The sequence below is a fragment of the Nerophis lumbriciformis genome, linkage group LG01, assembly GCF_033978685.3.
Source record: "Nerophis lumbriciformis linkage group LG01, RoL_Nlum_v2.1, whole genome shotgun sequence".
NCBI lineage: Eukaryota > Metazoa > Chordata > Actinopteri > Syngnathiformes > Syngnathidae > Nerophis > Nerophis lumbriciformis.
This window is the reverse complement of record NC_084548.2, coordinates 48,175,001-48,187,543: the sequence shown is the minus strand read 5'-3', so window position 1 is coordinate 48,187,543 and position 12,543 is coordinate 48,175,001. Positions and strand designations below refer to the sequence as shown.

The 12,543-nt window shown below is 39.2% G+C and overlaps 1 protein-coding gene across 1 annotated transcript in view; it reads left to right on the top strand.

Annotated features, from left to right (window-relative positions):
- The first annotated feature begins 3,200 nt into the window (after nucleotides 1-3,200).
- The window catches only part of LOC133622415 (uncharacterized), a 17,287-nt gene continuing 7,944 nt past the window's right edge, over nucleotides 3,201-12,543 (top strand). The window contains exon 1 of the mRNA XM_061985149.1: nucleotides 3,201-3,620. Coding sequence (XP_061841133.1) covers nucleotides 3,345-3,620 — 276 coding nt within the window. The 5' untranslated portion in view covers nucleotides 3,201-3,344. The remainder of the gene's footprint in view (nucleotides 3,621-12,543) is intronic.

Genomic DNA, 12,543 nt, shown 5'->3' with positions numbered 1-12,543 from the left:
TGATGTCAGACCCACTCGACATCCATTGCTTTCGGTCTCCCCTAGAGGGGGGGGGGTTACCCACATATGCGGTCCTCTCCAAGGTTTCTCATAGTCATTCACATCGACGTCCCACTGGGGTGAGTTTTTCCTTGCCCTTATGTGGGCTTTGTACCGAGGATGTCGTTGTGGCTTGTGCAGCCCTTTGAGACACTTGTGATTTAGGGCTATATAAATAAACATTGATTGATGATTGATTGATTGATGGTTTAACCCCAAATATGTGTTTTTAAAACGCCCCATGTTCGTGTGGACATGGCCGAAGAGTAAAAAACAATAGAGTGCAACCATACAGGATAAGGGTTGGATCTTATGCCACTAGCTTAATGCTATCAAGATAACACAAATTAGCATTGCAATCGTTACGATGCAGCACATCACTTGGAAGTGAAAAAGCAAAATATTGAAAACATTTTTGTTTGTACCAGATCTTTTTACTTAGTACAAAGTAGGGTTGTACGGTATACCGGTATTAGTATAGTACCGCGATACTAATGAATCATATTCGGTACTATACCGCCTCTGAAATGTAACAGTCCACAACCCCCCCGCCCCCTCGTCGTGTCATTGCTGGTTTACGAGCAGACGAGCATGTTCGGTAGCGCACAAACACGGAGTACTTACAAGCAGACACAGTGTGTAGACAGAAAAGGGAGAACGGACACATTTTGGCTTAAAAACTAACGATAAAGGTGAAGTTATAACACTGAAACGCCCACCAGAAGAGGTGCTTTAAGACATGGCTAGCTAGCTAGCGGTGAACATCCATTCACAGTTTTAGCTACTTCCAAATCACTAATCTTCGCCTCCATGGCAACAAATAAAGTAAGTTTCTTACAAGTATCATCCCTGCAGGACAAGGAATACCTAAACATGTTTCACTACACACCGTAGCTCACCGGCGTCAAAATGTAAACACGCCATTGGTGGATCTACACCTAACATCCACTGTCAGGATACCAAATACAGGGGCGTATCTCGTCGATACTACTATGATTACGTCGATATTTTTTGACATCACAACATCTTATTTTGTTTTTTTTAAATTTATATTATGTTTATAAACTCAGGAGATATGTCCCTGGACACATGAGGACTTTGAATATGACCAATGTATGATCCTGTAACTACTTGGTATCGGATTGATACTCAAATTTGTGGTATGATCCAAAACAAATGTTTTACATTTTAACAGATGTGTAGATAGAACATGCTAAAAAGAGAAAGTAAGCAAATATTAACAGTAAATGAACAAGTAGATTAATAATTCATTTGTCCTTGTATTTTTTTTTTAATAATGTTGACAAAATAATAGGATGGAAAATGACCCAATATGTTACTGCATATGTCAGCAGACTAAATTAGGAGCCTTTGTTTGCTTACTTACTAATAAAAGACAAGTTGTCTCGTATGTTCACTATTTTATTTAAGGACAAACTTGCAATAAGAAATATATGTTTAATGTACAGCAGTGGTTCTTAACCTGGGTTCGATCGAACTCTAGGGGTTCGGTGAGTCGGCCTCAGGGGTTCGGCGGAGGTCAAAACACACCCGACTCATCGTGTAAATAAAAACGTCTCCCTATCGGCGTATTATAGATACGGCAACAGCAGAAGTCACACTGGTTTGCAGGTGTGTAATTTGTTGTGAGTTTATGCACTGTGTTGGTTTTGTTCTTTGAACAAGGTAAAGTTCATGCACGGGTCATTTTGTGCACCAGTAAAAAAAACATGGTAACACTTTAGTATGGGGAACATATTCACCATTAATTAGTTGCTTATTAACATGCAAATTAGTAACATATTGGCTCTTAACTAGTCATTATTAAGTACTTATTAATGCCTTATTCGGCATGGCCTTATTATAACCCTAACCCTCTAACCCTGGCCCTAACCCTCTAACCCTAACCCTAACCAAATAACTCTAAATTAAGTCTTTGTTACTTAGAATATGTTCCCCATACTAAAGTGTTACCAAAAACATCTAACTTTGTCTTGAATTTGAAAAAAAACATTTTATTTTTCACTAAAGAAGGGTTCGGTGAATGTGCATATGAAACTAATGGGGTTCGGTACATGAGCTTTGGGTTATGACCGAAAGGACAAGATCACGGGTACAAGCGGCCGAAATGAGTTTCCTCCGCCGGGTGGCAGGGCTCTCCCTTAGAGATAGGGTGAGAAGCTCTGTCATCCGAGGGGAGCTCAAAGTAAAGCCGCTGCTCCTCCACATCGAGAGGAGCCAGATGAGGTGGTTCGGGCATCTGGTCAGGATGCCACCCGATCGCCTCCCTAGGGAGGTGTTTAGGGCACGTCCGACCGGTAGGAGGCCACGGGGAAGACCCAGGACACGTTGGGAAGACTATGTCTCCCGACTGGCCTGGGAACGCCTCGGGATCCCCCGGGAAGAGCTGGACGAAGTGGCTGGGGAGAGGGAAGTCTGGGCTTCCCTGCTTAGGCTGCTGCCCCCGCGACCCGACCTCGGATAAGCGGAAGAAGATGGATGGATGGATGGATGGGTTCGGTACCTCCAACAAGGTTAAGAACCACTGATGTACAGTAAGATTTTGTTGTTAAAATAAAGCCAATAAAACAATTTTTTGAGGTGCCCTTTATTTAGAAAAGTATTTGAAAAGTACCGGAAAGTATCGAAATTATTTTGGTACCGGTACCAAAATATTGATATTGGGACAACACTAGTACAAAGTAATTAAATACATGGAAACACTGGGGTAGGATTAAATAAACTGCTCTACTTGTTGAAATATGTGTACATGTGTGTGTATAACATGGACTGAAAGATAAATTGCTGAGTCCAAATAACTAAACACACACACACACACACCAGATAGAATGTAGTTTGTGGTGTGTTGCCTTCCGAAGCTCCACCATTTTGGTGATCATGTATGTTGAGTAACAGATGAAGTGTGCTGAAAGGGAGCAAAGGTACATGCCATGAGCATGACTTTCATGGAAATGGAACACTGTGTACAATGCAGTGTTCGTAATGTATGGCTCAACACGTTTAAACAACACACACACACACACACACAGCTCCGATGTCATTCCGAGTAAAAAATAGCGCACACGTAGACCCTCCCCTTTAGTGAAGGACGCCGCTTCCTGAATGGACTAAAAAGTACACACTACGAAGTCCACGCCTTATCTGCTGCCTCGCGTGTGTAAGTGGGAGTAAGCAGCCTCCTTAGTGCGTGTTCACTGGACTGAGCTCGAACTCACCACGCCTTCTTCTTCCTCTTTCCACTCGATCACCTCTCCCCGGAACATCGCGTCCTTTGTGCGGGCACAATGACGGCCAAGCACCGGAAGGGGAAAAGCAACCAGAAACATGAAGAAGACAATTTAAAGACTGAAGTGGCCGACTCTGAAGTCCGCGCTGGAGGGAATAGCTCCACGCTGGTGTTCTTGTTATGTCTCGTCGTTGTGCTGGGCGGCTCCATTGGGTCTTGGTTCTGCTACCAGCAGCACCTGACTTTAAGCCGCCTGACAGACTCCTTCACGGGCATGCAGATGAAAGTGGCCAAGCTGCAGTCACAGGAGAGCCTGCGACAGACGAGCGATAAGGTAAGAACTTCCAAATCAGGGATTTCTCAATTAGTGGGGGAAAAAAAAATGCATTCACGCCAATTAGTGTTTGTGTAAAGGAGAAGCCCCGCCCTCATGTTGTTACGTCATGCTAGTAAGTATAAGTACATACTTTTCAAAATGAACTCCACATCATCCTTCATGACCCTACTGACTATGAATTACACCCAGGTACACTCATATTCAGAAGTGTGTGTGCGTACATGTAGTGTTTCCACAGCCTGTAGTCCAAGTGATGATATAAACAATATTAATAACCATAACAAGTTGTAGCAGTAGTGTGCTCAGTCTAAATTTAGTCACTGGTTGAAATGGCAATGGATCACAAGGACAGAAGCTGTTTGCTGCCTGAAGGAAAATAATTCAGCTATGACTCATTTTGACTTTTTTTATTGCATTTATGTATATAATGTTGAGTTCAACTTAACATTTTTCAAATATTGGTCGAATAGAAATGTCCCTAATGTCCTTTGGCCAAAGTGGTATTTTGATATGAAAAAGACTAAGACAACATTTTCCCCTGAAAATATGGCAGATTAAAATGTGTTTTTGCTACAAAGTATTGGGAAAGTGATACCTAGCTAGTTCACATACATACAGGAATTTATGTTCATTCTTCCAGAAGAGAAAAACCATTTGTGGGGTCAAAGTTCACTGACAAATGACAGAGGGGTCTGGTTCATCATATTTGTAAAAACCCCAACGCTAATATGTAAAGTAAAAACCCCAAAAGCTTATATGTGCTTCAATACAAAGAGAGAAAACAAAAAATTTAATTAGAGATGCGACGATTATTTGATCAAATCAATTAATTAAATTATAGTGAAGCTACACTTTATATTTTGATGCTTTGATTAATCATTTAATGAGTGACAAGACTATATATATATATATATATATATATATATATATATATATATAGGGCAGCACGGAGGCAGAAGGGTTAGTGCGTCTGCCTCAAAATACGAAGGTCCTGAGTAGTCATGAGTTCAATCCCGGCCTCGGGATCTTTTTGTGTGGAGTTTGCATGTCCTCCCCGTGACTGTGTGGGTTCCCTCCGGGTACTTCCTCCCACCCTAGTGGCCCTAGTGTGTGAATGTGAGTGTGAATGTTGTCTGTCTATCTGTGTTGGCCCTGTGATGAGATGGCGACTTGTCCAGGGTGTACCCTGCCTTCCGCCCGATTGTTGCTGAGATAGGCTCCAGCGCCCCCCGCGACCCCGAAGGGAATAAGCGGTAGAAAATGGATGGATGGCATGGATATATATATATATATATATATATATATATATATATATATATATATATATATATATATATATATATACACATACATATTGTTTGATAGCAAACATGTTTAATGTTGTTGATGTGCGTTCATTATAAAAATAATGACATTTATAGCAAGCATAAAAATCTTTGTTAATTCAAACAATTTTTCCTAAAATACACATGGAAGCTCTAAAGTATGGTTTATCTGATTACTCGATTAATCAAACAAACTAATCAATCGTTTACTCAAATACTAAAATAATCGATAGCTGCAGCCCTACTTCAAATGCCTTTTATACTGACTTTTAGTTTGGTTAGTTCAACAGCCTTATGTTCAATGTCCTTACAATAATACTACATGTGACTAGTGCAATGCTTCTTATTTATTTTCTGTTACGCACCCCCCAAAAAGAAGAAAACATTTTGTGCCCCTCACTCTCCGCCGGGACTATAAATAGTGTAATTTTTCCATAAAAGTGTTATAAGCAACGTTCCCTCTAAGGTGCGCACCTGCGCAATTACGCACTGCTCACGAGTCCTCTGCGCACAGCAAATCTATGCCGCGCACAAAATCAAATCCCACTCTAAACAAAATAAACAAATAATTTGTTGTGTATGATATTGCAATGCAACTGTGAATAACAGGTGACGAAAGGCGGCCACAACAGATAAACAATGTTTGTCAACACGGTTAAATTATTGTAACGTCTGTGGAGACACTTTAAGGAGGACAGGAATTCCATCGTTGCCTTTATTTAGCGAAATTGTTTGTCGGCCATAACCACACCAAAACAATGCGTAAAATACTTCTATTTTGCAAAACTGGTCATTGTCTACCGTACAAACCAAGCCAAAAGCAACTCTTTGTCATCTGTTATATGAACAGCAGCTTGCTCTATCTCTCTCTCTTTCACCTGCACTAACACATACACTATGGCAATTAGCCACTGGTGCGTTTATGGCCACACACAATGTTGGACAACTCCAACACTACACGTAAAGTGTAAATTTCAGGTCGTTTTACTATGACCCCTCAATCAGTGTGCTTATTCTACTGTCATTTGTTAAGAATGTTATTTTGTGAATATTAATCATGAAATGATGTTACAGCACTACAGAATTGCTAATAAAAATATTTATTTTACGGACAGAAAGTTAATAAACACTTCATCTCATGCAACATGGGAATGTTTTAAGGGGAACATAATGTGATCTCTGAAAGGAGTACACAATCTTTCCAAAGCAGGACCCCCACTCAGGCATAAAATACTATAGTGCATAGCTGATTAAAAAAAAAACAATATCTAAGTGGGCCAAATCAGATGTATTAGAAAATAATCTCTTGAAAAAGACTACTGTCACTTGATTATAATAATAAGACATATACATTGTTATGTCAGGTTTGAGACAAATGTGCTGCTGATGTGGCCACAGTGTGCACGTCTGTATTCCACTGAATACTCAGAGTGTTTGTGTGTTTTCTCACACACATGAAAAATTATAGGGAACATTGCCAATAGGCATACCTTGGTAAAATGTCTCCTCTTTAGTTTTGGGCGTACATTAGGCTGCTAAGCATGATCTACTTATTTTCACCAGTATAACCATTGCTAGCGTTGGTTGTAGTTCGTTTTAGTCTTTGTTTTCTGATACAACTGACAATATCTGTTGGACAATTTGCTCACGCATTTGTTCACAAAGTGGTGATCATGGCCCCATCCTTGTTTGTGAATGACTGAGCATTTCATGGAAGCTGCTTTTATACCCAATCATGGCACCCACCTGTTTTCAATTAGCCTGTTCACCTGTGGGATGTTCCAAATAAGTGTTTGATGAGCATTCCTCAACTTTCTCAGTCTTTTTTGCCACTTTTTTTTAAAACACGTTGCAGGCATCAAATTCCAAATGAGCTAATATTTGCTAAAAATAACAACGTTTTCCAGTTCGAACATTAAGTATCTTGTCTTTGCAATCTATTCAATTGAATATAGGTTGAAAAAGATTTGCAAATCATTGTATTCTGTTTCTATTTACCATTTACACAACGTGCAAACTTCACAGGTTTTGGGTTTGGTATTAAGAATGTTAATTTAAGCATAGTAATCATGAAATGCAGTTAGCAGATTAGATAAATACTGATAAAAAGTATGTAATGATATATTTTACAGACACAACGTTATCCACTATATCCAATGTTTGTGCTACAGCCCACATCTCATTGTGCTAAATGTGAATATTTCAAGGGGAACAAATCGTGATCTCTGAAGGGGTACATGTCTTAAATTATTATACAGCAACCCCCAAGACATACAACATACAGCTCCTGAAAACTTTTTTTTTAATTTCCATTTAGATTAGTTAGTCATTTAGATTAGAAAATAGTATAATGGAAATAACTACTGTTATTTGATTAATAAAACATTGAACTTGTTATGATGTCAGCTTTGGGACAGGTGTGATGCTGGGGTGGCGACAGCGTGCATGTCTGATGTTGCTCACATGTAGTCCAAGGAATGCTCAGGGAGTTTGAGCGTTTGCTCAGACACATGAAACATTAGAGGGAACATTGGTTATAAGTACACCTCAACATAACATTGTGTCCTCATTAGAGAAAAAAAAAAAAAGGAAATTAGGTCAATTTACAACAGATAAATAACTTTATTAACATTGATTTTTAGTTTGTAAAAGAAAAAATTTTAAGTGCATCAATGTGCCTGAAAAAAACAAAAAACATTAATCCTTATTTAAACTAGAGACAATTTTGATCGATTTGAGCTATTTGATACTGAAAAATAAAACTAAAGAAACGTAATAAATAATAATACATTAAAATTGATTTGCAACATTAAAACAGCAGCACAATATATAAAACACTTTAACATACAAAACAAAAATGTCAAAACGATCTGTGCTGATTTTTTATAAATAAAACAAAAGGAAGTCAGGAATAATGACTTAAATGAACACGTTTTGCAGTGCACAGCCTTTCAAAGCTGGGTTTGAAGCATGAGACGGCATGATACTGATAAAGCTGATACTGATAAAGTTCCCCGGGGTCACACAAGACCCCCCTGGCTGGCATCACAGCTCGCCCCCACCAGTTGAAAAGGACTGGATTAGTGTATGTCTATCTCAATCAGTTATTGGCTAATAAACATGCATCTTAACGATGGCAATGTTGACATGTACTGCCATGTTAAAAGCTGTTATTTTAAATGATCTGTTGTACCCCGCTGTTAATATTTGCACAGAATCAAAGTTAACTGATTTACAGGACCACTCACCCCTGGTATCTTTGTTCAAACAAGTTACATACAACTGTGATGTACAGGCTTCATTGTAGCACGGGTGACATGAAGTGGGGGCACAGTTAACCACTATTACCTACACATTTAACCACTATTACCTGCACAGTTAACCACTAGTACCTGCACAGTTAACCACTCGTACCTGCACAGTTAACCACTATTACCTACACAGTTAACCACTATTACTTGCACAGTTAATCACTATTACCTGCACAGTTAACCACTATTACCTACACAGTTAAACACTATTACTTGCACAGTTAACCACTAATACCTGCACAGTTAACCACTATTACCTGCACAGTTAACCACTAGTACCTACACTGTTAACCACTATTACCTACACAGTTACAAGTTCCCTCAGCCTCTTTGGATGTTTTTTGGGGGTTGGGTCAAGCTCAGAGGCAATTTATTGCATCTGTAATAAGGGTGTACTTACATTCGATTAATTGTACCATGCTTGATCCCACCTAACACCTAATGTCCGGCACGTTTGGGTAGTAAGCGCACTGATCCACACTTACACGTTCTCTGCTCTGACACGATTTGAAGAAGTGAGCCGTGCAATTTAACCGAGTCTTATAATAACTCCTTACCAGTTTGTAATGATGATTTCCTTGTACAAATAAATATAAATACTTGTTATGATGGACTAAGTCAAAACCCACATAGCAAACTAGCTCACTTGCAAACGTAATCCGAGCACACATTATCGACTTGTCATTTGATTAATGTGTTTCCACCTTACCAGTTTTTAATGCCAGCTGCCACATCACATAATATAAATTAATAGGAATACTTAAAACAATTCAAACCAAAGCATGCTTACTCACTCGCCAGTACATCCAAGCACAAAATAAACGGGTGCCCTTTAAAAGGGTGCTACAATGCAAAACAAACACCCTTACCTATTGGTACTTGTTTTGTGTATTTGGGCTCCTGCACAAATCCCGGAAATGTGAAATCAAACAAAAAATATAAAATAAACGTGTTTTATTCCAAACTTGTTCCAAACAAGCCGTTTGAAAAGCCATTTGATGACTATAGTGACTTTAGTGAGTTTTTCTATATTCAAACACAGTGTTACTGTTCAAACTGTGTATAATGTTACAGTGGCCAAAAATATAAAATATACTTGTCAATGTTATGTTTGGGTCGCATTGGAGCGGCGTTTGTGTTCTCAGATGCAAAGGACAGGCAGCATCAGCAGCTGCACGAAGGTAGGAGGCTTTTAATCCGTTTATACCAGCAAATTACAAATGTAGCTACTGGCTACGCATGCTAAGCAGCAAACAAAAAGTTGTAATGGGAAATGAGCAAAAACAGTAAACAAATTTGCGGCGCTAATAGCGAACTTGCTAGCAAGAAAGTCTTTACGAGTGAAAACAAAGGTAAACGCAACTGTTGCTGAAGTAGGCTTGTACGGTATACCGGTATTAGTATAGTACCGCGATACTAATGAATCATATTCGGTACTATACCGCCTCTGAAAAGTACCAGTCCGCCACCAGCCCCCCGCACCCCTGTAGTCGTCACATCGTGACATTGCTGGTTTACGAGCAGACGAGAATGTTCTGCAGTGCACAATCACGGAGTACTTACAAGCAGACACAGTGTGTAGACAGAAAAGGGAGAACGGACGCATTTTGGCTTAAAAACTAACGATAAAGGTGAAGTTATAACACTGAAACACTTACCGGAATAAGTACTTTAAGACATGGCTAGCTAGCTAGCGGCTAAAGTCCAGCCCCAGTCTGCAGTGTTTTAGTGATTTCTAAATCACTAATCCTCGCCTCCATGGCGACAAATAAAGTAAGTTTCTTACAAGTATCATCCCTGCAGGACGAGGAATAGCTGAACATGTTTCACTACACACCATAGCTCACCGGCGTCTACTCCTAACATTCACTGTAATGATACCAAGTACAGTAGCGTATCTAGTCGATACTACTATAATTACGTCTATTTTTTGGCATGACAACATCTTCTTTCGTTTTTTTAAGTGTATATTACTTTTATAAACTCAGAAAATATGTCCCTGGACACATGAGGACTTTGAATATGACCAATGTATGATCCTGTAACGACTTGGTATCGGATTGATACCCAAATTTGTGGTATCATCCGAAACTAATGTAAATAAGTGATTATTACATTTTAACAGAAGTGTAGCTAGAACATTTTAAAACAGAAAATAAGCAGATATTAACAGTAAGTGAACAAGTGGATTAACAATTAATTTTCTACCGCTTGTCCTTAATAATTTTGACAAAATAATAGAATGGAAAATGACACAATATGTTATTGCATACATCAGCAGCTAAATTAGGAGCCTTTTTTTGCTTACTTACTAATAAAAGACAAGTTGTCTTGTATGTTCGCTATTTATTTAAGGACAAACTTGCAATAAGAAACATATGTTTAATGTACCCTAAGATTTTTTGTTAAATTAAAGCCAATAATGCAATTTTTTGTGGTCCCCTTTATTTAAAAAAGTACCGAAAAGTATCGAAATAATTTTGTCACCGGTACTAAAATATTGGTATCGGGACAACACTATGCTGAAGCGAACAAAAATCCCACACCGAGTGAGCTGTGACACGGCTACTTAACAGGGAGTGATTAACAAGGTGACAAGTGGAAACACTAATCATAATTACCTGCAGGTGTGTGAGCTCAAAGGTTCCTAGCAACGTAAATGTAAACAAAAGGAAGCCAAGAGCACTAAAACCAAACCAAAACACCAAACATAGGGAAGAATAATACTCAAACACAAATAAAACATGATCGGAGGGCAACGATCATGAAAGTTAAATACAATGTCTCTGTTGTTTTTAATGAATAATTAGGCCTTCTACGCTACTGTATTTTAATATTGATCATTATGATGGTACTTGGCGAGCCAAGTTTTTTCTCAACTGTTCTACAAACCCCGTTTCCATATGAGTTGGGAAATTGTGTTAGATGTAAATATAAACGGAATACAATGATTTGCAAATCCTTTTCAACCCATATTCAATTGAATGCACTACAAAGACAAGATATTTGATGTTCAAACTCATAAACTTTATTTCTTTTTTGCAAATATTAATTAACTTAACGACGGCGTTTCTGGGTGTTGTTGAAAACGGTTTTCGCCTTGCATAGGAGTTTTAACTTGCACTTACAGATGTAACGACCAACTGTAGTTACTGACAGTGGGTTTCTGAAGTGTTCCTGAGCCCATGTGGCGATATTCTTTACACACTGATGTCGCTTGTTGATGCATTACAGCCTGAGGGATCGAAGGTCACGGGCTTAGCTGCTTACGTGCAGTGATTTCTCCAGATTCTCTGAACCCTTTGATGATATTACGGACCGTAAATGGTGAAATCCCTAAATTCCTTGCAATAGCTGGTTGAGAAAGGTTTTTCTTACACTGTTCAACAATTTGCTCACGCATTTGTTGACAAAGTGGTGACCCTCGCCCCATCCTTGTTTGTGAATGACTGAGCATTTCATGGAATCTACTTTTATACCCAATCATGGCACCCACCTGTTCACCTGTGGGATGTTCCAAATAAGTGTTTGATGAGCATTCTTCAACTGTATCAGTATTTATTGCCACCATTCCCAACTTCTTTGTCACGTGTTGCTGGCATCAAATTCTAAAGTTAATGATTACCGTATTTTCCGCACCATAAGGCGCCCTGGGTTATAAGCCGCGCCTTCAATGAACGGCATATTTCAAAACTTTGTCCACCCATAAGCCGCCCCGTGTTGTAAGTCGCATCTAACTGCGCTAAAGGAATGTCAAAAAAACAGTCAGATAGGTCAGTCAAACTTTAATAATATATTAAAAACCAGCGTTCTAACAACTCTGTTCACTCCCAAAATGTATGCAAATGTGCAATCACAAACATAGTAAAATTCAAAATAGTGCAGAGCAATAGCAACATAATGTTGCTCGAACGTTAATGTCACAACACACAAAATAAACATAACGCTCACTTTCTGAAGTTATTCTTCATTCATAAATCCCTCGAATTCTTATCCTTCGGTGTCCGAATTGAAAAGTTGGGCGAATGTGGGATCCAAAATGGCCGGGTCCGTCTCGTCGAAGTAATCGTAGTCAGTGTCGCTGTTGTTGTCCAGCAGTTCTGTGAATCCTGCCTTCCGGAAAGCTCGGACCACAGTTGTGACCGAAATATCTGCCCAGGCATTTACGATCCACTGGCAGATGTTGGCGTATGTCGTCCGGCGCTGTCTCCCTGTCTTAGTGAAGGTGTGTTCGCCTTCGGTCATCCATTGTTCCCACGCAGTTAGCAGTCTAGCTTCGAATGC